Source organism: Bufo bufo, chromosome 7, assembly GCF_905171765.1.
Source record: "Bufo bufo chromosome 7, aBufBuf1.1, whole genome shotgun sequence".
In the NCBI taxonomy this organism is placed as follows: domain Eukaryota; kingdom Metazoa; phylum Chordata; class Amphibia; order Anura; family Bufonidae; genus Bufo; species Bufo bufo.
In genome coordinates this window covers 190276337-190304024 of record NC_053395.1, presented here as the reverse complement: position 1 = coordinate 190304024, position 27688 = coordinate 190276337, and the positions used below count along the sequence as shown (strand labels likewise).

General features: G+C 43.8%; 1 protein-coding gene across 2 annotated transcripts in view; it reads right to left on the bottom strand.

Moving 5' to 3' along the window:
- Positions 1-27688, bottom strand: part of STK39 (serine/threonine kinase 39) — a 436712-nt gene that overhangs the window by 294432 nt on the left and 114592 nt on the right. For both annotated transcript variants that reach the window (XM_040440678.1, XM_040440679.1), the window contains exons 9-10: positions 26011-26059; positions 25809-25874 (exon numbers count right to left, since the gene is read on the bottom strand). In XM_040440678.1, the coding sequence (XP_040296612.1) occupies positions 25809-25874; positions 26011-26059 (115 nt within the window). The remainder of the gene's footprint in view (positions 1-25808; positions 25875-26010; positions 26060-27688) is intronic.

Here is a 27688-nt window from a genome sequence, read left to right as displayed (position 1 = left end):
TCCCAAAGTAAAGGAGGTTATGAGAATACCCAAAATAGCTTGACTCAGATATTTGCAGCAGTCCCACAGTGGTGAATGGGAAGGGGACTGCACTTGCCCGGCTTGCTCTCTATTTGCCGCTAGCTATGGAATTTCCAAAAATAGTCGAGAGCGGTCACTCAGCTATTTTCAGACTTCTAGCATGAAACTTGCTTCGCCATTACAATTACACTTTGCCCGGAGCATTCCCCCAAAAGGTAAGGATCACTATCAACATTAAAAATATGGTGGAGGATAACAGGGACCAAGGCTCTCGTTAGAGCGTCTTCGCATCTTCATTGTTTATCCACACACAAGTGAATGGAGTCGAGCTGCAGTACCAGGCGCAGCCACAACCATATGTACGGCGCTGTGCAGTGGCCCTTTTCTTCTGCTGATTGTTGGGGTCCAGGCGATCATAACACAGGTTTCTTCTGGGTGTCGTACATGTATTATTGGTTAGGTCAGTTAGTAAGTCTGTACATTTCATGGTTATTAGTTCGTCATCAGTTTCACGATGAAAAACATAACAGACTAAGGGCTCGTGTGAAGCCCATGCCCATGCAGGACCTGCACTGACGTCACTGATTACGTCATCAAAGGTCCTTTTGCAGGTCCTGAAAGATAAAAAAAGAAGACGATGCCGGCTGCGCGAACAAGAGGGTGAGGTGAGTTATTTTTTTATTTTATTTTTTAACCCCTCAAGCAACATTTTACTATGCATTCTGTATTAAGAATGCTATTATTTTCTCTTATAACCATGTTATAAGGGAAAATAATAAAATATACATAATACCTAACCAAGTCCAAACTTCAGTGAAGAAGTCCGGGTTCGTGTCTGAGCACCACATTTTTTTTTTATCAAGCGCGTGCAAAATCCATTGCACTCGCGTGGAAAAAACTGAACCACGCAACGCAATTGCAGTAAAAAAACTGACTGAAATTGCGTGCGCACTCGCGCGGGTTTTCCGCAATGCACACGCGACGCATCCGGAGCAAATCCGGGACGCCCGTGTGAAAGAGGCCTAACGGTAAGCCGACACTCGCACAGAACAAGCTGCGCTCTCAGCTGTCATTTCATTTTCTTTAATTTCCAGTTTTATTTAATAATCTGTGAAAATGATCCAATGTGTTTAATACCAACAGTAATCCTTTAGTAGGAAACACATCTGCCCTTTATGAAATAATTAAAGATGATTAATCCTGATTAAATAAATCCTGTTATTGTACAGACAGAATAGAAGCTATTAAATCATTACAGTAAAACATGAAGAAACTAGTGACTATGGTCATGTGCCATGGATGCTTCTTCTCTCAAGGAATGAAAGACAGCTGGTGTTAGTCGCCCCCAGTGCCATGCACTGTTCACTGCAGACAACATCAGGGGTGACTTGAGGGATTGGAAACCTGGTCAAACTGATCTTCTGATATATGATAGATCTGACATGACATTGGTGACATCTGTAATCTCAGACCACCAGTGATTTTTAGAAGGGAGTTTGAAGCCCCATTTTTTTTCCATTGTTCATTTGCTTCCCAAATGCCTTTCAAAGAAATAAAAATCTTACGATTTTGCTTCTGCAGAGTGTGTGTAAGTCCTTCACCCACCTGCTGCTGCTGAATCTGGCTTAAGGTGCATTTAGACGCACCAATAATCGTCCAAATCATCGGGAATGACCATTCATCTGGCTGGCTAAATGTGCCGCCGATTACCCGATGAACCAGCAAAACGCTTGTTCATCGGGTGATCCTGTCGCTAGTGCAGGCACCACCGATCAAGGCTTCTGAGCAGCAAAACATGTGGTTCAAACAGCAATCGGCTGGTCAAAAGCCATGATTCTGTATGAGGACGAGGGATCGCTATAGCAATCCCCATCCTCATGCAGTGAAGGAGATCGCTACATGTAAATGTGCGGTCTTTTTCACTGAACAAGCAGCTGACTGAACGCTTCCTTCCCGACAATCGGCCGCTGCATCGCCCCCATGTAAACCCAGCTTTACAGTTAGGCCTCATGCACACGACCGTTGTGTGCACCCGTGGCCGTTGTGCCGTTTTCCGTTTTTTTTCGCGGACCCATTGACTTTCAATGGGTCCGTGGAAAAATCGGAAAATGCACCGTTTTGCAGCCGCATCCGTGATCCGTGTTTCCTGGCCGTGAAAAAAATATGACCTGTCCTATTTTTTTCACGGCCAACGGTTCACGGACCCATTCAAGTCAATGGGTCCGTGAAAGAACACGGATGCACACAAGATTGGCATCCGTGTCCGTGATCCGTGGCCGTAGTTTAGTTTTTATACAGACGGATCCGAAGATCCGTCTGCATAAAGCTTTTTCAAAGCTGAGTTTTCACTTCGTGAAAACTCAGAACCGACAGTATATTCTAACACAGAAGCGTTCCCATGGTGATGGGGACGCTTCTAGTTAGAATACACTACAAACTGTGTACAAGACTGCCCCCTGCTGCCTGGCAGCACCCGATCTCTTACAGGGGGCCGTGATCAGCACAATTAACCCCTTCAGGTGCGGCACCTGAAAGGGTTAATTGTACTATCATATCCCCCTGTAAGAGATCAGGGCTGCCAGGCAGCAGGGGGCAGACCCTCCCCCCCTCCCCAGTTTGAATATATCATTGGTGGCCAGTGCGGCCCCCCCCCCCCCCCCTCTATTGTAATAATTCGTTGGTGGCACAGTGTGCGCCCCCTCCCTCCCTCTATTGTAATAATTCGTTGGTGGCACAGTGTGCACCCCCCCCCTTCCTCCCTCTATTGTAATAATTCGTTGGTGGCACAGTGTGCGCCCCCCATTGCCCCCCCCCCCTCTATAGCATTAACAACGTTGGTGGCCAGTGTGCAGCCTCCCATCTCCCCCCCCCCCCCTGCCCCCCATCATCATTGGTGGCAGCGGAGTTCCGATCGGAGTCCCAGTTTAATCGCTGGGGCTCCGATCGATAACCATGGCAACCAGGACGCTACTACAGTCCTCGTTGCCATGGTTACTTAGCAATAGTACAATAGTAGAAGATTAATACTTACCTGCTGCTGCGATGTTCGTGTCCGGCCGGGAGCTCCACCTACTGGTAAGTGACAGTGACAGGTCTGTGCGGCGCATTGCTAAATGAACCGTCACTTACCAGTAGGAGGAGCTCCCGGCCGGACACGAACATCACAGCTCCCAGGTAAGTATGAATCTTGTACTATTGCTAGTAACCCGCTGCCACCAATGATCGGGGGGGGGGGGGGCGCAAGATGGGAGGCCGCACACTGGCCACCAATGTTGTTAATGCTATAGAGGGAGGGGGGCCAATGATTGCCACCAACGATTTATTACAATAGAGGGAGGAAGGGGGGGGGGGCGCACACTGTGCCACCAACGAATTATTACAATGGAGGAAGGGGGGGGGGGCCGCACTGGCCACCAATGATATTCAAACTGGGGAGGGGGGGGGGGGGTCTGCCCCCTGCTGCCTGGCAGCCCTGATCTCTTACAGGGGGATATGATAGTACAATTAACCCCTTCAGGTGCGGTACCTGAGGGGTTAATTGTGCTGATCACGGCCCCCTGTAAGAGATCGGATGCTGCTAGGCAGCAGGGGGCAGTCATGTACACAGTTTGTAGTATATTCTAACTAGAAGCGTCCCCATCACCATGGGAACGCCTCTGTGTTAGAATATACTGTCGGAAATGAGGTTTCACGATCTAACTCATATCCGACAGTATATTCTAACATAGAGGCGTTCCCATGGTGATGGGGACGCTTCAAGTTAAAATATACCATCGGATTGGAGAAAACTCCGATCTGATGGTATAAAAGGGACTCCGGACTTTACATTGAAAGTCAATGGGGACGGATCCGTTTGAAATGGCACCATATTGTGTCAACGTCAAACGGATCCGTCCCCATTGACTTGCATTGTAATTCAGGACGGATCCGTTTGGCTCCGCACGGCCAGGCGGACACCAAAATGACTTTTTTTTCATGTCCGTGGATCCGCCAAAAATCAAGGAAGACCCACGGACGAAAAAACGGTCACGGATCACGGACCTACGGACCCTGTTTTTGCGGACCGTGAAAAAAAAACGTTCGTGTGCATGAGGCCTAAATCTGTCACATCTCGGTTCCTGTTTTTTATGGCTTTCTGCCCTCCTTTCTCTCAGTGTTAGAGATAGCAACAGGGAGGGGGATGATATTGTACATGCAGATCAGCGTTTGGAGAGGTGGGAAAGCATTCAAGGAGGGAAACTCACCAATTGTACATATGGAGGAAAGCACACACCAGGTAGTTTGCATGGTGAAGACAGGATCTTGGACACACAAATCCAGCATGTGTTACTTGGAGGGACACATCCACAGGAGAAAAGTTTAAAATCACAAGCAGGTTGCAAACTGAATATCAATGGGTGGTTTGAAAATATAAAGTCAAAAGAGGCCATAGCCTTTAAGGAGCGTGTGATAACAGCAGAAGCGTATATATATTAGAAGTAACCAATTATATTACAATGAATGAAAGGGGTTGTCTCAATAGGTCAAACTCTTAACAAATGCCCTTGGTACCATCCTCTATAAGGACCCATTTACACAACCGTATTTTTGGTCTGCATCCGATACGTGTTTTTTGCGGATCACACACAGACTCATTCATTTCTATGGGTCTGCAAAAAAAGAAAAAACAGAAAGAATACTGTATGTCCGTTCTGCAGTCCCACCAAAAAAAGATAGAATATGTCCAATTCTTGTCTGTTTTGCAGACAAGAATAGGTATTGTTACACTGGGTCCGCAAAAAACAAAACAAAAACAGTAAGGGTGCAGGGCAGGAATTGGCCACTAATGCACATGTAATAGCACTCTAAGGACTCATGCACATGACCGTAAGCATTTTGCGGTCCGCAAACCACGGATCCCCAAAATATGGAAGCCATCCGTGTATCCCACACATTTTTCCGTCCTGCACATCCCGTCCTAATGTCAAAATAACTATTCTTGTCTGCAAAATGGATTTCTATTGTGGGACAGACATACGACCGCACATATGCAGACAGCACACAGATTACATCCGTGAGCTGCCACTATTTCTTGCAGCCCCATAGACTCTAATGGTTTTGCACCCAATCCGCTTATTTTTTTTTTGCATATAATATTTCTGTGCATATAATACATTTCTGTGCATATAATATTTCTCTGCCCTTGCTGATGATTCTTAGTAATCATTTGCTGAGAACTGTATATACATACTGTTTATAGATTAAAATAGTTTTAATATCGCATCTAAAAATCCAGAAAGTCATAGTCCAGATGCAAACAGGTATCTGCCTAGAAAAAGAACCATGTCGCCAGCGCCACCTATTGGAGGTGGCTACCTATGCATCAAGATTCAACATGCCAACAAGCTTTGGGATTGGACAAGGGAATATTCCCTTGTGCAGGACAGGATGCTGCAGTATCTGAGGGGTTAAATGACCAGAATCGGAGTAGTTTCCGATGTCAGTGATTGTGGCCAGGTGAGCGCTGCTCATGAGCCCGCTCCATACTTTCCCTGAACACAAATGCTGTACATATATGACATTTTGTGTTATGACATTAACTACAATGTATTTACTTATATTTGGTAATGTTATCACCTTTTTAATTAAACAAGTAAAACGTATCAGCTACTAAGAACTGTCCTTTTTTATCTTCCCTGTGTTAATGGTGGGAATTATTGCTCAAAATAACAAAAATGAATAGTCGTCAACTGACAAATATTTGCAACTTTTTTATTCTTTAAAAAAACAAAATAGAGAAATTTTGTTCAGGTCCAAAGAATATTGCAACCGTTGTGTGTGGCCTATTACATTCATGGGATATGTGATGACCCTGTACCATGAAACCATGTCCATAAGGCATGATAGAAAATATACTGACCTGAGCTCTGCACCTTTTCTTACAATGTATTTTATTATTATTATTTGTATTTTTCTTATAAACTTTCTTTTGCAATTCTACATGCACTATGTAACCTTTTATTGAGAAAATTTCTGGTACAAATCAATGAACGCAAAAGAAATCCTGCAGTGCCCTCTGCTGGTAGAAATCTAAAACTACACACTGAGAAGTTCTATTTCTGCAGTCAATACCCAAGGGGTGAGAACAATGTTACTGGTTATTAGTAGCTGATTAATGCCAAATTTTTAAGAACTTTTTAGAAGCAGTTTTGCAATATGGTGACAAATTGTAAGGCTTCTTTTTCACATCTGCGTTTTTGCTGGATCCGTCATGGATCAGAAAAAAACGCTTCCGTTATGATAATACAACCGGCTGCATCCGTTATCAACCGATCCGGTTGTATTATCTCTAAAATAGCCATTTATTTTGTGTCCAAGAAAACGGATCCGGTACCATTGACTTACATTGTGTTTCATGCAGGATCCATCTTGACTGCATCCCATGAATCTTGCAGTGTTTTTCTGTCCGGCATGGGAACGCAACAAAACTAGGGTTGGGCAATATACCGGTGTTAACGATATACCGCGGTATTAAGAAACTGCGATATCACCATTTCTTAATTACTGCGGTATATTAGTGACGTCATAGGAGCGATCGCACTTGCACTGACCGCTTCTTAAACGTCTGCATCTGGCCGTATTTCTCACTGCAACCACCCCCATAAGCTAAGCAAGTTTTAGGGAAAACAATTCTATTTCCTCATTTCCCTAGTTCTCTTCTTGGCCCTTTGTTGTTATTTGCAGGTAAACAATCTCTGTCCCTCCCCCCTCCCCCTGCAAAGGGGGTGAATACAAGTGCTGCTCTGAGTGACATGTCTGACTACTGGGATACTCGGCAGCATGCTGTATGTGTAAGCCTCAGCCCTGAGTCTGTGCTTCTAATGGTAGAAGGGGTTAATCTTTCCTGAAGAATCCAGTGGGAGGGAGACACAGGGCAGATAGCAGCAGCAGGGGGTGTGGCCAGCACCGTGACGTCTCCTGTACAGACACAGAGCTGCTCTCTCCTGCAGTCCACACTTGTGCACAAATCATCATCAGGTTCTTGGTTCTAGGCTGTTCACACTTTTTCATCGCAGTACGTGTTAGCTCGTCATTCTTTAACCGTTATGTTATGGCTCCGCGAAAGTGTATTGATTCGTCAGATAGTTTCTGTTTCATCTGTGGTGAATATACAGTGTTGAAGCAACAGCAGAATATTACAGACTTTGTGAAAAAAGTATACTTCGCATACTTTGGACTAAAAATTGAAGATCAAGATAAAGTTTGGGCGCCTCATAAAGTGTGCAAACGGTGTGTTGAGGACCTCCGAAATTGGTTCAAGGATAAGAAAATATCTTTCCGTTATGGGATTCCTATGGTATGGTGAGAGCAAAACAACCATAGTGACGACATTCCATTTCATACCCCAATCTTCAGCAATTTGTCCCATCCCCCATGGCACAGATATACCAGTACCCAAGCCCCCTGCTACCTTGGAAGAGATACCTAGCTCCGATGAAGGTGAAGTCATACCCGAACCAGATGACGAATCAAGTTCTGACTTTGAAGATGATACAAGACCAAAATTGTTTTCTCAGGAGGAGATGAATGATTTGGTAAGTGACTTGAATCTTCCCAAAGATGCCGCTGAGTAACTCGGATCAAGGCTGAAAAGCAGGAATTTATTGTTGCCAGGAGTGTTATCTTCATGGTTCAGACATCGTGAAAAGGCGTTAGTTCCTTACTTCGCCCAGGAAGACAAGTTGGTTTATTGCATCGATGTCGAAGGTCTGATGGGTCAATTTAAAATCCAATATGATTCAGAGAAATGGCGTCTTTTTATAAATTCTTCAAAAAGAAGTCTCAAAGCTAAGTTTTACTCCACAACGGTGGTTTTTACGCTTCCATACCTGTAGGTCATAGCGTACACTTGAAGGAAACCTACGAGAACTTGGAATTGGCTCTTCGTAAACTTTAATATGAAGACCATGGTTGGCAAGTGTGTGGGGACTTAAAGGTCTTGTGCATGCTGTTCGGGCAACAAGCTGGGTATACTAAATACCCTTGTTTTCTGTGTCTATGAGACAGTCGAGACCAACAAAATCACTGGACCAAGAAGAGTTGGCAGCCGAGGGTGCTAACAGTCGGTGAAAAAAATGTCCTCCGAGAAGCTTTGGTACATTCACATGAAGTTCTTCTACCCCCTCTCCACATAAAATTGGGATTGATGAAATCACTTCCAAGAGACTGAGAACTCTTCAAATACTTGGTCACCAAGTTTCTAGGCCTGTCCGAGGCAAAATTGAAGGAAGGTGTGTTTGTCGGACCAGACATTAGAAGGCTTATAGTTGATCAAGAGTTTGTCAATACCATGGCGGATCCTCAAGAAGAAGGGTGGATTGCATTTAAAGAAGTCATACAGAAATTTTTAGGCAATAACAAAGATCCTCACTACAAAAATATCGTCGGACGAATGCTGAAAGCATTTCAAGCTTTAGGTTGCCTGATGAGTTTGAAAGTGCATTTCCTCCAGTCCAACCTTGACTACTTTCCTGAAAATTTGGGAGCTGTGAGTGAGGAACAAGGTGAACGATTCCACCAAGACATTAAAGAGATGGAAAGGAGATACCAGGGAAAATGGAGCATTACAATGATGGCAGACTACTGTTGAATGCTTCAGAGAGACATTCCAGATGCTACTCACAAGCGTAAATGCACCAAGAGGAGCCTCACAGGAAAGAAGAATTGAGTTTAGTGTGTGTAGGTGAGCTCATTTCAGTTCAAAAAAGGATTTTCATGAAAAAATTGTAATTAAACTTTTACTTTATGTCTATTTCCATTTATTTTGAGGTATTGCCTTATTTAACATAGTTACCTAAATTGTCAGGAAACGTGATGTCCTATGACAAAATGGAGGTCATTTTCGGATTCAGCACACCAAAAAACAAAGATTACGTGGAATAACCAAAACAGCTCTTGAAAAAAAAAAATTGGCAGACCTAATCCGTTGGATTGCCTCTGTATTGGCTGACGGTGTAAAAATGACAGTAATAACGGCGCAGTTATCGCAGGTCAGCTGTCGGTTCTTCCAGTCTGTGCAAGAAAATGTATGGCACGGTGCAGGAAGGGGTTAAATGGCTGTCAAGTAAATAGGTTATTATCACTAATTAGCAGACTATCCAATTAATCAATGAACAGTCCAAATGAAAAAACAGAACCGGTCCTCATACAGAAGCTATTTCACTCGACTCACAACCAGTTTTTCCAGTTAATCTTGTTATTTTGCCCGGGGCGGAGGACAGCTCGGTGATTATTACTTGAAGCATATAATATAACCAAAAGGTCTTTAGAAAGTCACGCGCTATCACTGAGGACTGTCACTTATTAGAGATTAGCTAAGAATTATGTTTAACGTGCAGCTGACACAAGGAAGGTTTGTTACGAATCCGGGCATCCATAGTACATAATGCCCCATTAAACCGGGAGGCGCTACAAAGGGGCAATCCCCTTCCTTCCCCAGGGTACTCATACTGTACGTCATCCTGCTGGACTGGACATTTCGTAGAGCAGAAGGAAGAGAGCCTGAGCTCTCTCGTCTGCCGGTTTAACTCTTTATGGGCATCTTATGTGCCTATGCTCCCTCCAAGAGTACTTAAAGATACAGAAGGCTCCTTGCATGGGTGGGGCGCTACCGCTATTAACAACTAAAGGGAACACTTTGGGGGGAATTTATCTTACCCTGCACTCCATATTTCTGGCTTCAAAAAGGTCACAAATTGGGGATTTGTGACTTTATGGGCAAAAACATTTTGCAACATTTTGTATTTTTACACCACTCCGTCCAGTTTAGAAAAGTAGGTGAGTGGGAATGTGGTCATGGTTAGCCTGTCCAGTTGATTTAAAGGGCTTGAACAAGAATGGGAAGGAGGGGGAGGCAACCTCCCCCTCCCGCCCCCTTCATTTGGCAGGACCTGTAAAGGGAGGTTTACTTACCTGCTTCCCGATGCTGGCTCCCCTCTCCTTCTCCACCGGGCCTGGACTGCTCCACTGCACTAACTCACTGAAGACACCCGGTTTGATGCTGCCTGCAGCCAATTACTGACCACGGCGAAGATCGGATCCCCTTGCGTCATATGACCATTTGTCATGACTTAAGGGAAGCCGATCACTGTTGTGGCCAGTGATTGGCTGCATGCGGCATCAAACTGGATGTTCACAGCAAGGGAGCGCAGCGGAGCATAGCAGACCTGCAAGAGAAGAAGCGGAGGAGCCAGTGCTGGGAGTCAAGTACGTAAGCTTCCCTTTACAGGTGTGGACAAGTGGTGAATGACCCTTCCCAATTTTTGCACAACCCCTTTCAGGCAGATTTATCAACTGCAACTTTTTACTAAAATTATTATAAAAATTGTTGCAGTCTTACTCCATCATGGAGTAAAAGTACTTTTAAGCCATATGCAGATAAGCAGTTAAGTGCACCGAGGGGGGCGGGGGCAAGCCACAGCAACCATGCTCCTCCTGCTTCCTTTCCCAGCCACTCCCTCTTTCTTAATTGACAGGGCTAGGAGAGATGATTATGCAGGAACCTGGCCCTGTCAATCAAAAAGTGGGAGGGTCTAGCAAAGAAGAAGAGGGAGGGGCTGGCAGAGGAAGCAGGAAAAAAAATGGTGCACAGAGTGACCCCTAAGGTTGTAGCCCTATTCCAAATTTTGCCATAGAGGCCCATGGACACTAGGTACACCCCTGACAACAGGTCAGAGAAGATGTGAAGAGATCCTATCATGATGTATTGTAACAAATATTTTTTGGATATTCTTCACATTTAGCACCAGATACTGATGAATCTGCTCATTTGCTTAAAGAGGACCATTCACCTCTCCTGACATGTCTTAGTAAACACTTGAACTCCCCATGTGATGAAGAGTCTTCTAGAACATCCTTTCCTAGAGCTCTGCATTGCATTCCTCTTTTATTCCTCCTGAAAATGCATGAATAAATCATCAACAGAGTGTTACCACTCTGCTCGACCGGCCAAGTCTCTTCACATTGCACTGGCCAAACTAGTTCTGACAGTGTCCGTTCACACGTTCTCAAAATTTTATTGTTGTCAGTCTAAGGGCTCTTTCACACCTGCGTTATTGTCTTCCGGCATAGAGTTCCGTCGTCGGGGCTCTATGCAGGAAGAATCCTGATCAGGATTATCCTAATGCATTCTGAATGGAGAGTAATCCGTTCAGGATGCATCAGGATGTCTTCAGTTCCGGAACGGAACGTTTGTTGGCCGGAGAAAATACCGCAGCATGCTGTGCTTTTTGCTCCGGCCAAAAATCCGGAACACTTGCCGCAAGGCCGGATCCGGAATTAATGCCCATTGGAAGGCATTGATCCGGATCCGGCCTTAAGCTAAACGTCGTTTCGGCGCATTGCCGGAGCCGACATTTAGCTTTTTCAGAGTGGTTACCATGGCTGCCGGGACGCTAAAGTCCTGACAGCCATGGTAAGTGTAGCGGGGAGCGGGGGAGCAGTGTACTTACCGTCCGTGCGGCTCCCCGGGCGCTCCAGAGTGACGTCAGGGCGCCCCAAGCGCATGGATCATGTGATCGCATGGATCACGTCATCCATGCGCATGGGGCGCTCTGACGTCATTCTGGAGCGCCCCAGGAGCCGCACGGACTGTAAGTATACCGCTCCCCCGCTCCCCGCTCCTACTATGGCAACCAGGACTTTAATAGCGTCCTGGGTGCCATAGTAACACTGAAAGCATTTGGAAGACGGTTCCGTCTTCAAATGCTTTCAGTACACTTGCGTTTTTCCGGATCCGGCGTGTAATTCCGGCAAGTGGAGTACACGCCGGATCCGGACAACGCAAGTGTGAAAGAGGCCTTAGGCACACCTGTGCAATATTCATGCTGTCTAATCAGCACCTTGATATGCCACACCTGTGAGGTGGGATGGATTATCTCGGCAAAGGAGAAGTGCTGACTAACACAGATTTATACAGATTTGTGAACAATATTCGAGAGTAATGGGTCTTTTGTGTATATAGAAAATGTTTCAGATCTTTGAGTTCAGCTCATGCAAAATGGGAACAAAACCGAAAGTGTTGCGTTTATATTTTTGTTTAGTGTATATATTTATATACTGTATCTCTCTCATATATATATATATATATATATATATATATATATATATATAGTGCCTTGCAAAAGTATTCACCCTCCTTGACTTTTTTCGTATTTTGGTGCCTCACAACCTGGAATTAACATGGATTGTTTGAGGATTTGTATCATTTAATTTACAGAACATGCCCACAACTTCGAAGATGTTTTTTTAATTTTATTATTATTATTATTATTATTATTATTATGAAGAAAACAACAAATAGAACAAAATAACAGAAAAAGTCAATGTGCATAACTATTCACCCACCTAAAGTCAATACTTTGTAGAGCCACCTTTTGCAGCAATCACAGCTCCAAGTCGCTTTGGATAAGTCTCTATGAGCTTGCCACATCTTACCACTGGGATTTTTGCCCATTCCTCCTTGCAAAACTGCTCCAGCTCCTGGATGTTCTATTGGATTGAGATGTGGGCTGTGACTCGGCCATTCCAACACATTTACATGTTTCCCCTTAAACCACTCAAGTGTTGCTTTAGCAGTGCGTTTGGGGTCATTGTCCTGCTGGAAGGTGAACCTCCGTCCTAACCTCAGATCACGCACAGAGGGCTATAGGTTTTGCTTAAGAATATCCCTGTATTTAGCACCATCCATCTTTTCCTCAACGTTGACCAGTTTCCCAGTCCCGGCTGCTGAAAAACACCCCCACAGCATGATGCTGCCACCACCATGTTTCACTGTGGGGATGGTGTTCTTTGAGTGATGTGTTGGGTTTGCTCCAGACATAGCATTTTCTTTGATGGCCGAAAAGTTTAATTTTAGTCTCATCAGACCAGAGCACCTTCCTCCATACATTTTGGGAGTCTCTCACACGCCTTTTCACAAACTCACAACGTGCCTTTTTTTTTTAGCTGAAAGTAATGGCTTTCTTCTGGCCACTCTGCCATAAAGCCCAAATCTATGGAGCGTACGGCTTATTGTCGTCCTATGTACAGATACTCCAGTCTCTGCTGTGGGACTCTGCAGCTCCTCCAGGGTTACCTTAGGTCCCTGTGCTGCCTCTCTGATTAATGCCCTCCTTACCCAGTCCGTGAGTTTTGGTGGGCGGCCATCTCTTGGCAGGTTTGCTGTTGTGCCATGTTCTTTCCATTTGGTTATGATAGATTTGATGGTGCTCCTGGGGATTATCAAAGATTTGGATATTTTTTTTAGAACCTAACCCTGACTTGTACTTCTCAACAACATTGTTGTCCCTTACTTGTTTGGAGAGTTCCTTGGTCTTCCTGGCAGTGTTTGGTTAGTGATGCCTCTTGCTTAGGTGTTGCAGCCTCTGGGGCCTTTCAAAAAAGGTGTGTATATGTAATGACAGATGACGTGACACTTAGATTGCACACAGGTGGACATCATTTCACTAATTATGTGACTTCTGAAGGTATTTGCTTGCACCAGAGCTTTTTATGGGCTTCCTAACAAAGGGGGTGAATACATACGCACATGCCAATTTTCTGTTTTCTATTTCTAAACAATAGTTTTATTTATATATTTTTCTCATTTCACTTCATCAACTTAGACTATTGTGTTCTGATCCATCCCATAAAATTCAGATTAACAAAACATTGAACTTAAGGCTGTAATGTAACAAAATACGAAAAAAGTTGAGTGGGTGAATACTTCTGCAAGGCACTGTATGCCATAGAAGTCATCCATTATAGGAGTCCAATTTAGGGGGTGAATACTTTTGCAAGGCACTGTATATATACACTGCGTGCAGAATTATTACGCAAATGAGTATTTTGACCACATCATCCTCTTTATGCATGTTGTCTTACTCCAAGCTGTATAGGCTCGAAAGCCTACTACCAATTAAGCATATTAGGTGATGTGCATCTCTGTAATGAGAAGGGGTGTGGTCTAATGACATCAACACCCTATATCAGGTGTGCATAATTATTAGGCAACTTCCTTTCCTTTGGCAAAATGGGTCAAAAGAAGGACTTGACAGGCTCAGAAAAGTCAAAAATAGTGAGATATCTTGCAGAGGGATGCAGCACTCTTAAAATTGCAAAGCTTCTGAAGCGTGATCATCGAACAATCAAGCGTTTCATTCAAAATAGTCAACAGGGTCGCAAGAAGCGTGTGGAAAAACCAAGGCGCAAAATAACTGCCCATGAACTGAGAAAAGTCAAGCGTGCAGCTGCCAAGATGCCACTTGCCACCAGTTTGGCCATATTTCAGAGCTGCAACATCACTGGAGTGCCCAAAAGCACAAGGTGTGCAATACTCAGAGACATGGCCAAGGTAAGAAAGGCTGGAAAACGACCACCACTGAACAAGACACACAAGCTGAAACGTCAAGACTGGGCCAAGAAATATCTCAAGACTGATTTTTCTAAGGTTTTATGGACTGATGAAATGAGAGTGAGTCTTGATGGGCCCGTGGCTGGATTGGTAAAGGGCAGAGAGCTCCAGTCCGACTCAGACGCCAGCAAGGTGGAGGTGGAGTACTGGTTTGGGCTGGTATCATCAAAGATGAGCTTGTGGGGCCTTTTCGGGTTGAGGATGGAGTCAAGCTCAACTCCCAGTCCTACTGCCAGTTTCTGGAAGACACCTTCTTCAAGCAGTGGTACAGGAAGAAGTCTGCATCCTTCAAGAAAAACATGATTTTCATGCAGGACAATGCTCCATCACACGCGTCCAAGTACTCCACAGCGTGGCTGGCAAGAAAGGGTATAAAAGAAGAAAATCTAATGACATGGCCTCCTTGTTCACCTGATCTGAACCCCATTGAGAACCTGTGGTCCATCATCAAATGTGAGATTTACAAGGAGGGAAAACAGTACACCTCTCTGAACAGTGTCTGGGAGGCTGTGGTTGCTGCTGCACGCAATGTTGATGGTGAACAGATCAAAACACTGACAGAATCCATGGATGGCAGGCTTTTTAGTGTCCTTGCAAAGAAAGGTGGCTACATTGGTCACTGATTTGTTTTTGTTTTGTTTTTGAATGTCAGAAATGTATATTTGTGAATGTTGAGATGTTATATTGGTTTCACTGGTAAAAATAAATAATTGAAATGGGTATATATTTGTTTTTTGTTAAGTTGCCTAATAATTATGCACAGTAATAGTCACCTGCACACACAGATATCCCCCTAAAATAGCTAAAACTAAAAACAAACTAAAAACTACTTGCAAAAATATTCAGCTTTGATATTAATGAGTTTTTTGGGTTCATTGAGAACATGGTTGTTGTTCAATAATAAAATTAATCCTCAAAAATACAACTTGCCTAATAATTCTGCACTCCCTGTATATATATATATATATATATATATATATATATATATATCTGGAGTAATGCACACCATTAAAATGCATTAAAAAACACCATACTTTTCATCCTGTTCACGTACTGGGGCCGGCGTTCTTCACTTTCAGTGGACAGGCAGCAGCTTATACCATGTGACAACCAAGGACCTGCATCTCCATGGAGTGCAATACAGTCATTTTGCTAACTCCCTCCTCCCCAGCAAGAAAATAGTATCTCACTGCTTGCACTAATAAATGGCACTACAGTATGTAATGTCCCCCAGTGACCTTCTCCACTGTCTAGAGAGATATATAGCTGTATATTATTCTGAATTTAGAAGTAGTGATGAATAAATGCAGACACTATGCCAGCAGTAAGAGGAGTAGGAGCCCAGGGAAGCTACTGAGCATGTCAGGCCACCAGTGAACATAGGAAAAGGTGAAGGAGAATTTCAGCAAAAAAATGCAGGAACAAATAATGTACATAAAAAAACTAACAATATCGTTATTGCTTGCACTGTATACTGCAATAATACTTAGGGTCCATTCACACGACTGCATTTCATTGGGGCCCCGAAAGATGAGGATGGCACACTGCATGCTGTCCGCATCCATATGTCCATTCCACGGCCTTGCAAAAAAGATAGAACATGTCTTATTATTGTCCATTTTGCTGACACAAAAATTGCATTGATAACATAGGGCAGAATGTGTGGGACACACTCAGCGGGTATCCGTGTTTCGTGGTTCCGCAATCTGCAGACTCGCAAAACGGATACGATCATGTGAATGGACCCTTAATTTGAAATACCCCATTCACTGCATAGCAATACTTTTCACAGCAGGGGACATTCTCACCCTCTTTGGTGTCGTTTGAAACAATGAAAAATAATAAGGTATAACCTTCAATTTTACTGCAGACTGTAAAGAGAGATTATTTTTTTCGGCCAAGCCTGCAATACAGACATTTACCACTAGATGTCAGTATGTGTGGAACTGCAATCTTTAGGGTTTTTTTCACTTTACATGAAACAAAGACATAAATAATTGCTAAAAATGAAAACAATTTCTTTTAGCAAAAAAGTAATAACATACCGGTAGTTTCCTTTTAAACATCCCAGGAAATAGAGTTCCAACAATTTAGAGAACAGAAGCCTCACTGTATGAAACATATTTCCTATATTATAGAGTACGAGGAATATTAATAAACTAGTATTTACAGAGAATATTTTAGGAACCTCATGAATGCTGGGACTCAACACATCCACGAAAATACCTGAGTGATTAATCCCGCAGCAGTGTGGCTACACCCCAGGGACCTTGTTACACTGTGAAACCATTATTGTCAATGCCTGTGCTATGATGGGGGAAAATATCAACATATGGAGTAAAGTTTCCTCTCCTGAGATCAGTTACATTCGGCTGGATGAATGAGCGTACACATTGTGACACTCTATAGGAGCGCACAGACATTGCTTACGTGAAGATGCCTGTACCTGTTTTCCTGGAACCAACTAGTGACTAACTATATATATGTCCATTGTGAATACAGTGCATAAACACACAGAGATGCAACAGAGCTGTATTTGTCAGTGTGCGCCCCTTTAACAATTATTGAACTGTAACGGATTGTTGGTTAGATCAGGGGTAAATGGTATAGTCAATAGAAGAGGACCTGTCCTCTCTCCTGACATGACTGTTTTAGCAACTATTTGCTAAAACCTATGACGGATCTCAATAGCGGAATTGTGAAAGTAGCCTTACAATGGCTTTGACATACAATGGTCGCCCTGGAACCAATGGATATTGTAACTCGAGGGACCACTGTACGTAAATTGATTTAACCACAAAGTTCCATGATCAATGTTTTTGCTGGACGTATAAGGTCTGCAGGACATCCTGCTGATGTCTTTTCTATGTTAACCATTGCATGACTGAGCTACACTGAGCAAGTATCCGTAAACATTTCTTTAAAAAAACTGAATCAGTAGATGCAATTTGAAACATATGAGACCCTCTCCTATAGATGCACATTATTATACAGATGCAGCAATCCTCATCTTGACTCTTAACGCATTCAGTAAACAATGGCAATAAACGTTTACCGGATTTTCAATGGATTTCAATGGCTCACATTCTTTGCTATCTGCGACCTGCAGGACTATGTGCTTGCCATTAGCACTAAGAATTTGGAAAGCAAAATATTTCAGTTAGCGGATAAGGAGGTGAGACTCTTCTGGACCATTGAGTCCCTTAAATCTTATAAAGAAAGCGGACGGGTCCCTAGAGGCCTACGTCTGTTTAAAGACATTGTTCAGTATGACGATGATCCCCAATTCACAGGGGAGTGGAAGGCTGCGCATCAGCGTTTTTCTACAGAGCTCATGGAGCTTGTTTTAGCCCGCGATCAGCGGGAATATGTGGTGGTCACAGAGGAGCTAGCCAAAGCACGGGAGGAGCTTCAGAGACGGCTCCTAGAATCACAGATGGCCGGGTTTGATAAGAGACTTAACAAAAAACTACTCACCACACAGGCAGAAATTAAAGACCGTAAAAGGGACAAATTTATTCGGGACAAAAATGATTACGATCAAGACCGTGTATTTGATTGGGGTAAAAAAAAGATCTGCCCCAAACGTATACCACGTAGAGGTCGCCATAATTTCTGGGCTACTGATTCCGAGTCGAGCCTATCCGAAGGCAATGGAGCCAATTCGGGTGAAGAAACAGCCCCTTTAGAAAAGGCACGAGAAGGGGGCGTGGTCGACACTCCAGGAACAGCAAGAGAAACCCGAAAGTCCACAAGGAGGAGGCCTCAAGTGACTTGGCGGCAATAGAGCATGATGAACTGCACGACTGTGTACCGACTCACAATATTGTTATCAATCTCACGGGCTCTGAACTGCCGCCGGGCTGTATCCCACTCCTCAATCGGGGGCTGGGATACAGCTTACCTGGGCAGTTCAACCTAGTGGATTTTGAGATTGACCTTTTTCTATCAGTTCGCAAGTTGTATCTCAAAAAGATGTTTGCTGAGACCCCTGTCCGCTGCCTTAATCCCTTACAGGGAGAGGTCCCAGCAACCATGTCTCTTACCGACTTTCACTTGTCGGGCAGATTCACTGAGGAAGAAATTGCATGCATACACTTCTTGTCCAATACTGTACCTGATGAGCCAGTGGCCATAGGGGGCCATTTGAATAAGTATACAGGGGGCGTCAGGTCCACCTTCCTTCCTCCCATGCCGGCCGGCTCTGCTATAGATCTCTTCCACAAACGAGTATTAAGAGAAATTTGTGCGCTGGTGTATCCGGCAGCACCTTCTAATCTATCGATAGAAGAATCTCAAGCTCTTTTGTGGTTGAGCAAACAGACCAATATGGTCATTAAGCCGGCCGACAAGGGAGGGAATGTGGTCCTGATGCCCAGGGAGTATTATCTGGAGGAGGCTCACCGGCAATTGGGTGATTGCATGGTTTATTCAAAACTCAAGGGAGACCCTATACCCGGTATATCATCAAAATTATACGCCCTAATCAATCGCTATATTTCCAATGGTTTTTTACCCAAGAATATGATAGAGCGTTTGATACCGGCCTTTCCTAAAATTCCCACGTGGTATTTTATACCGAAAGTCCATAAATCACTGACCCGACCCCCAGGTCGCCCTATCATCGCGGGGATCAGCTCAGTGATGGAGCCCCTGTCCAGCTACGTTGACTGGCTCCTTAGGCCCTTGTTGCATAGTACTCCGACTTACTTGAAGGATACAGGTGACTTTCTTCGTGCGCTGAGTCACCTTGAGTGGCAGAAAGATTTTCACCTTGTCTCTCTTGATGTCGAGAGTTTATACACTCGTATTCCACACGATCTGGGCCTTCAGGCAGTTAACATGGTCTTGCACAAAACCGATAAGAGTGCTATGTTCATAGACTTTGTTCATGAAGCTTTGGATTTAGTCCTTAGCAACAACGTCTTCCGAATTTAATGGTCTCTGGTACTGCCAGGTACGAGGTACTGCAATGGGCACCCCTGTCTCGTGCACATTTGCAAACCTGTACCTGGCGGTATTTGAGGAGACCTACATCTTTTCGACGGATAACCCCTATCTACGCCACATCCACCTTTTCCTGAGGTATGTGGATGATATTTTTCTGGTCTGGTGGGGGAGTGAGGAGTTGTGCTGGGCCTTTGTAGACCATTTAAATACACATAACCGGATGAACATGAGGTTCACCGTCAAGTTTGGCGGTGAATCCCTGGACTTTCTAGATGTGCAGGTCACAGTTAGGGATGGCACTGTACATACCAGTGGCCATCGTAAACCCACAGCAACCAACTCCCTCCTCCACCAGACCAGCTTTCATCCACCCTCGGTCAAACGTGCTGTTCCCTACGGACAATTTGTCCGACTACGTAGGATTAATGATACAGACGAAGGTTTTTTTAGGCAAGCCAGGGAGCTTCGTAAAAGGCTCCTGGATAGGGGTTACCCGTCGAATGGTGTTTCAGCGGCCATGCGTAAGGCCGCCAAATTGGATCGTACCACCTTACTTAGGGAGAGGGAAACTAACTCCATACCATCATGTTTTGCATTTTCGTTCCAGTACAGTGCTGCTGCAGACATGGTCAAGCAGGTGATCAATCAAAACTGGGACCTCTTGAGAGGGGATTCTTCTCTCAGTAGTGTAACAGACGAGAAACCTCTGATTGCATTTAGGAGATGCCCTACACTTAAAAATAAACTCGTCAGCAGTGTTTTCTCCACACCCAAGGGCGAGACTTGGCTAGGTAAGCCTAAAGGCAACTTCAAATGCGGTCATTGCTCGTTCTGCGCACTTAATACGTGCAGCAAGCATTTATTTTTTGGGGGTATCACACATACTGTGCGAGAGTTTATCAATTGCTGTACGTCCTACGTTGTTTACGTGGTCTTTTGTCCCTGTGGACGTTTTTACGTAGGCAAGACCATACGTCCCCTTTTTGAGCGTATACGTGAGCATGTCGGCTCTATAAGGTCAGGCAGAGGTAGTCCTCGCCTTATTGACCATATTCGCATTGCCCATGACGCTCATCCGCGTTGCCTCTCCTTTGCGGGGGTGGAGCATGTCCGTCCTATCCCTCGCGGGGGGGATCGGCATCGCCTACTCCTGCAGAGGGAGGCGAGGTGGATAATTCAGACGGGCGCCATGGGCCCAGCAGGCATGAACGACAGAAATGATATGTCTGTCTTTCTGTAACTGATATGCGCTCTATGAATCTATGTATACATTCATAGGTCCGTGTCTCTCCATGTTTGGCTATGTGTCATTTTCTAGTTGTTACCATTTTTTATTTTTATTAATTTTCGTTTTATATCTGCTGTTTTAGGCCTCTCTTTGCCTTTTGCGTAATATTTGGTCCCTCTGTCCACATATGTAATTGTTATATGTCTGTTTTTGATTATGCTAATTGTGCGCGCTTTCACCCTTTGGTCACAGGGACACAGTATACATTGTCTTTGTATTATGTCTTCCCCACTTATCCAGGTCCATGCATACATGTCCCACGGAGTGGGGGTATTAGCAGGTGAATGATATCCGATTTTGTATCTATGTTGCTATTTGATTGCATTGGCATTGTCACCGCTGTGCGCTTGTTTTTATATATGTCATTTTACTTCAGGGGCGAACAGCTGTGGATGACGGCGCCGGCCGTTCCCTGCCCGCCTTTATATAAAACGCACCTGCGTCATGACGTATTGAGCGGCCTGAGGAAGCGCGATCCCACGCGCGAAACGGCCGTCGCCGCCTGCAACAGTGTGTCCGCCCCTGGATCCCCTATGTATCCACTTCCAAGGAAGCTACAATAAAGTTACCGATTTGTATCCTGGTGAGTGCCGCAACGCTATTACTTTCTCCTCTCTGAATGGTTTACTTCTACTTGATGATTGTTTGTTGCTGAGCACCGCTGACTGGATATCTTTATACCGCATGCAAGCTGCTGACAGCGGTGATACTAGTGGGGGCAGTGCCGCCGTATCCTCTCTTCTCTCCTTGCCCTCTTTTCTATGTTAACCATTGCATGACTGAGCTACACTGAGCAAGTATCCGTAAACATTTCTTTAAAAAAACTGAATCAGTAGATGCAATTTAAAACATATGAGACCCTCTCCCATAGATGCACATTATTATACAGATGCAGCAATCCTCATCTTGACTCTTAACGCATTCAGTAAACAATGGCAATAAACGTTTACCGGATTTTCAATGGATTTCAATGGCTTTCGTGCTGTGATATCATGGTGAGACGTCAAGTTTAGAACTGCAATATCTGTAAGACCTTTTTTAAAATCTCTTTTTATGTAACTGGAGGTCAGTGTAAGGTGACAGACCCAAGACTTGTGTGCAGAAGACCCATCGCCCAGGGAGCAATAAATTCAATGCCGATCTCTTGCTTCCAGAAAATACAGAAATATGACCCCTTACTGTAAGCAGCACATTAGTCTCCTGAAGTGAACATCTAACGACATTGTGCGGGAAAGGTGTTCCGCTTCTTATAGATACAAAGGAAAGAAATTTACATATCGGATTGCACTTGGATGAAACATTCTGGTGACAATGACGATAATGAGCTCTGAAAGAAGACACATGGCTCTGGGCAATACCAAGCGTTAACCTACATCACACACAGAGAGGACTGCAAACTAGTGTCCGAGAAGTAACGGATATTGAGCTTGTGAAAAAAATATCTGAGTATAATGATCGGTCTGCCAGGATGCTGCCATGAATATATCATCCTTGTTGCTCTTCATTAAAAATAACAAACAAGTTCGTTGTTGGTGCATCGAAAATATACAGATACATTTATTGCATGAGAATCTAACCAAAATAAGTACCTGTACATACAAGCATTCCCTAGGAGCCTTATTATTACTAAATCAACCTGCTGAATGGGGAAATGCAGAGATGTTCCTTCACCCAGGGCAAAAAAATCTGTTCCAACTCTCCTACAGAACATCTCCAGTTCTGCTATCTTCTCACTAGTGCCATCTACACCACCCACCCTCTGGGGCCCATGCCCAGTCAGCCCCCTCAAAGTGAATTATTTTATCAGGTCAATTAATAAACACCGGGGAAGATAGCCATAAGCTAGCCATAGACTTCAGATATTTGTTGGTCAGATGCTCTTTCAGCCAACAGTTAGTCCTTTCAACTGCCCCAACCCCACCCCATACACATGCACTCCCATCCAAAAGGGGAGTAAGCCACTGATAGACATCTCTTGTGGAAGCTTCTCTTCCCTGAAAATAAGGGAGGGGGTGCTCTTTTTCATTAGGGAGACCAAGTGTGCAAGTGGAGTATTGTAGTCCAGCTACCGATCCTCAGCCTTATTCGAAAAAATCATTTGAAATTTGGGTGTTCTAGAATCAATTTGCTCATCCATAAACCATAACCATAATCTTCAAGCCTGTGGAACCATTTTTAACTGCTTGGCTTACCTCAAAAGAAGCAAACTTGGTCAATCAGCTTGAAAAATCTTAATAATCACTTTTAATATTGTGACCTACAGACAGGAGCATACACAGATATCATAAGGGTCCCCCTGCCCCACCAATTTCCCAGTGCACATACAGGGAGTGCAGAATTATTAGGCAAGTTGTATTTTTGAGGATTATTTTTATTATTGAACAACAACCATGTTCTCAATGAACCCAAAAAACTCATTAATATCAAAGCTGAATATTTTTGGAAGTAGTTTTTAGTTTGTTTTTAGTTTTAGCTATTTTAGGGGGATATCTGTGTGTGCAGGTGACTATTACTGTGCATAATTATTAGGCAACTTAACAAAAATATATACCCATTTCAATTATTTATTTTTACCAGTGAAACAAATATAACATCTCAACATTCACAAATATACATTTCTGACATTCAAAAACAAAACAAAAACAAATCAGTGACCAATATAGCCACCTTTCTTTGCAAGGACACTCAAAAGCCTGCCATCCATGGATTCTGTCAGTGTTTTGATCTGTTCACCATCAACATTGCGTGCAGCAGCAACCACAGCCTCCCAGACACTGTTCAGAGAGGTGTACTGTTTTCCCTCCTTGTAAATCTCACATTTGATGATAGACCACAGGTTCTCAATGGGGTTCAGATCAGGTGAACAAGGAGGCCATGTCATTAGATTTTCTTCTTTTATACCCTTTCTTGCCAGCCACGCTGTGGAGTACTTGGACGCGTGTGATGGAGCATTGTCCTGCATGAAAATCATGTTTTTCTTGAAGGATGCAGACTTCTTCCTGTACCACTGCTTGAAGAAGGTGTCTTCCAGAAACTGGCAGTAGGACTGGGAGTTGAGCTTGACTCCATCCTCAACCCGAAAAGGCCCCACAAGCTCATCTTTGATGATACCAGCCCAAACCAGTACTCCACCTCCACCTTGCTGGCGTCTGAGTCGGACTGGAGCTCTCTGCCCTTTACCAATCCAGCCACGGGCCCATCCATCTGGCCCATCAAGACTCACTCTCATTTCATCAGTCCATAAAACCTTAGAAAAATCAGTCTTGAGATATTTCTTGGCCCAGTCTTGACGTTTCAGCTTGTGTGTCTTGTTCAGTGGTGGTCGTCTTTCAGCCTTTCTTACCTTGGCCATGTCTCTGAGTATTGCGCACCTTGTGCTTTTGGTCACTCCAGTGATGTTGCAGCTCTGAAATATGGCCAAACTGGTGGCAAGTGGCATCTTGGCAGCTGCACGCTTGACTTTTCTCAGTTCATGGGCAGTTATTTTGCGCCTTGGTTTTTCCACACGCTTCTTGCGACCCTGTTGACTATTTTGAATGAAACGCTTGATTGTTCGATGATCACGCTTCAGAAGCTTTGCAATTTTAAGAGTGCTGCATCCCTCTGCAAGATATCTCACTATTTTTGACTTTTCTGAGCCTGTCAAGTCCTTCTTTTGAACCCTTTTGCCAAAGGAAAGGAAGTTGCCTAATAATTATGCACACCTAATATAGGGTGTTGATGTCATTAGACCACACCCCTTCTCATTACAGAGATGCACATCACCTAATATGCTTAATTGGTAGTAGGCTTTCGAGCCTATACAGCTTGGAGTAAGACAGCATGCATAAAGAGTATATATATATATCGTGGCTCACCCGTATCTGTTACTGTGGTTAAGGTGCTCTGCTTTTTGGATGATTCACCTATTCATCCCGCATGGAGAAATATATAAATTATAAATAAAAACAGGCACTCACCAGCTGGCAGGTCTATAAGTAGTAGCTTTATATAATGATGTAACAATTTTACATCATTATATAAAGCTACTACTTATAGACCTGCCAGCTGGTGAGTGCCTGTTTTTATTTATAATTTAACATGCATAAAGAGGATGATGTGGTCAAAATACTCATTTGCCTAATAATTCTGCACTCCCTGTATGTCAAACACTCCCAGACAATGTAGAATGCAAAGTGCAACGCTCCAAATTACTGATGAATTTACTTTTATTTTATTAAGCAGGAGACTTTTTCATGAAAAATTGTAATAAAAAATTCACCCATGGTCTCACCCAATATATCCAAGATCTATGTGAGTAAAGTGGAACAGGTGCTTCACAAACAAGATGCTCATTTTGATCACCATATTTCTCAAAGCATTCACACTAGACAACTGGCATAAATACGTTGATGCGTACATCTCCTGCTTCCATCTATCACAAGGTTGTCTGCCTGCAGCCACTACTAGAGGTCGCTCAGCACATAGGAATTTAGGTCGTTACAACCAGGCTTGGACTGGCCCACAGGGGTACAGGTAAATCCCCCGGTGGGCCCCTGAGCAAGGCTGGCCCCTAATCTCCCTCCCCCTGCTCAAGTGGCACATAACACAGTAGACTTACTGCACTACATACACATATTCAATGTACAGCACCTCAACCAGACTATGTTCATATAAAAATTTGACAGATTATTATAAGGAAACTCCAGTTAATTATTATAGACACGATCAGAGCTGAGAAGACTTCTAGGTATAGAGGAAAGCTGCCAGTGTCCTCTTCTCATCAGGACCTACCCTCATAAAATCATCTGGTAGCATCTTGCTGCTGTGTAATATTTGAATGTATCCATAAAATTTCCTGGTGGGCCCTAGGCACCCCAGTCCAACACTGGTTACAACTGACTGAAATGGAAGCTGTGATCATCTGTATTCATTAAGCTCCCCCTAGTGGTGGCCGCATGAAAATCATTGCTGTAGTCTGCCTCCACTGAACGTATGCCACTGCCTACAGATTTACAGATTTTTTAAGTCAAGTAAAGATTTGTAGGGAATCGGCGTGTGGCACATGCGGCAAACCTCGAGCCATGTTGGATGCATGTAGACATGTCTCCTGTAGTGTTACAGGATATGGTACATTACCTTTTTTCCTCTCTGAGAGATATTTGGTGTACCGATGAGCAGTTTTTCTATGAGATATTCCCTGTTCTGAAAAATTAACAAAAAATAAAGTTTGTTAGTTCCAGTCGCATGATTTAACCACATATACATTTATACAGTGACTGCGAACCTTCTTCATCAGTGGCACAGCTATTACGAGAACATAATGTGGTGGGACATGTACCTTTGCTTTTTGGAAGAATTTACATTTCAGAAGTTCAGCTGCCGTTGGCCTAAAGAAAAAAGAAAAAAGAAAAAAAAATTAAAGATTCAGAATAAAAATTCTAATTTTCACTATAAGGAAATCAAACATATGTCATGAAACATGAAATAAATGGAAATGGTAAGGCTTGTCCTCACATCGGAATACCTTCCCCAGAGTCAGACAGGCCATAGTCCCCCCTTCCACCCCCATACACACACAGTCCTGGGCAGACCTGCAAAGGGAAGCATACTTACCTGCTCCCAGACCTCTGCTTTTTTGCTCTGCTCCCTTGCTGTAAACATCTGGTTTGATGCCGATGCAGCCAATCTCTGCTATCTCTGACCTGCTTCCCTTGAGTCCTGACAAATGGTCATGTGACACAAGGGAAGCAGGTCACTGCTACAGCCAGAGATTGGCTGCAGCTGTGTCAAACCAGATGTTTACAGTGTGGGAGCCTAGCAAAACAGCAGAGTCCAGGGAGCGAATGAGATGGGACAGCAGCACCATGAAGCAGGTAGGAATAATCCCGGACTTCCCCCCTCCCCCCCAAAGTTGGCCAACCCCTAGGTAATCAATAACAGGTCGCGGGGAGTCTAATTTGTGCGAGAGCTGTTTCCTCTTCCTCGAGTTTACCTGCATGTCGTCTCCTTTGTAGCAGCAGTGCAGTGTAATTACTTGAATGAGTGAAGTTGTAACTACACTGTGCTGCCACTATAAAGGGGACAACATGCAGGTAAACTTTGAAGAAGAAGAAGAAGAAGAAGAAGCACTTGCACAAGCGCAGTGACCTCCTCAATCATGACCACTGCCAATTTGGTATTGTCGGGCACTCTTGAAGATAGGTCATCAATATTACTCCAATGCACAACCCCTTTAATGGGTCCTATAGTTCCAGCAGGAGGATCATAACTTCTGGTGGGCCCAAGGCACTCCAGTCTGACACTGCCCCACTATCATCCATGCCTATTTGTTAAAAAGGGGCAATACCTCAAATGTCATCCATATCAATGACCTCAAACTTTTCTGCAACGTATGTATTCACAGGACCCACCCGAGGCCTCTACAAGTATTAGTAACAGATCTAATATCTTACTCCAAAAATTTGAGGACCTGTCACCTCCCCTGACACGTCTGCTTTAGCGAATGCTTGAAAACCCTATGAATAACAATTCTAGGGCATCACTTCATTAACTCAACCGCGCATTACCATTCACCTGGTCACAGATATGTATATACAGTCTGACAATGTCAGAGTATGGGGAGACGGACCCCACCTGGCAAAACCCAGCTTTCAACGTATGCATACATTTCTAGGCTAGCTAGAATAACTGAAGACAGGCAACATGTAGGGATACAACAAAATCACGGAGTATTAGGAGATTATGAAAGACAGTTGCTTTAACAAAACACAAATCACTGCGGGCAACTCCCTAAAACTTAAACTTTTATCTACAGTACATATATTAAAATACAAAAGGTACATAAGGTCCAGAATAGACCATGATAAATATAGTCATTATACAGGACGGTTAGCAAAAATTACATCCAATTTCTATTACAGGGGCAGAAAATCAAGATAAAATAGATTTGCCCCTACTTCTGCCCTTGCAAAACTGCTCAGCCCAGAGATGCACCCAGATGGTAGGTGCACTCTGTC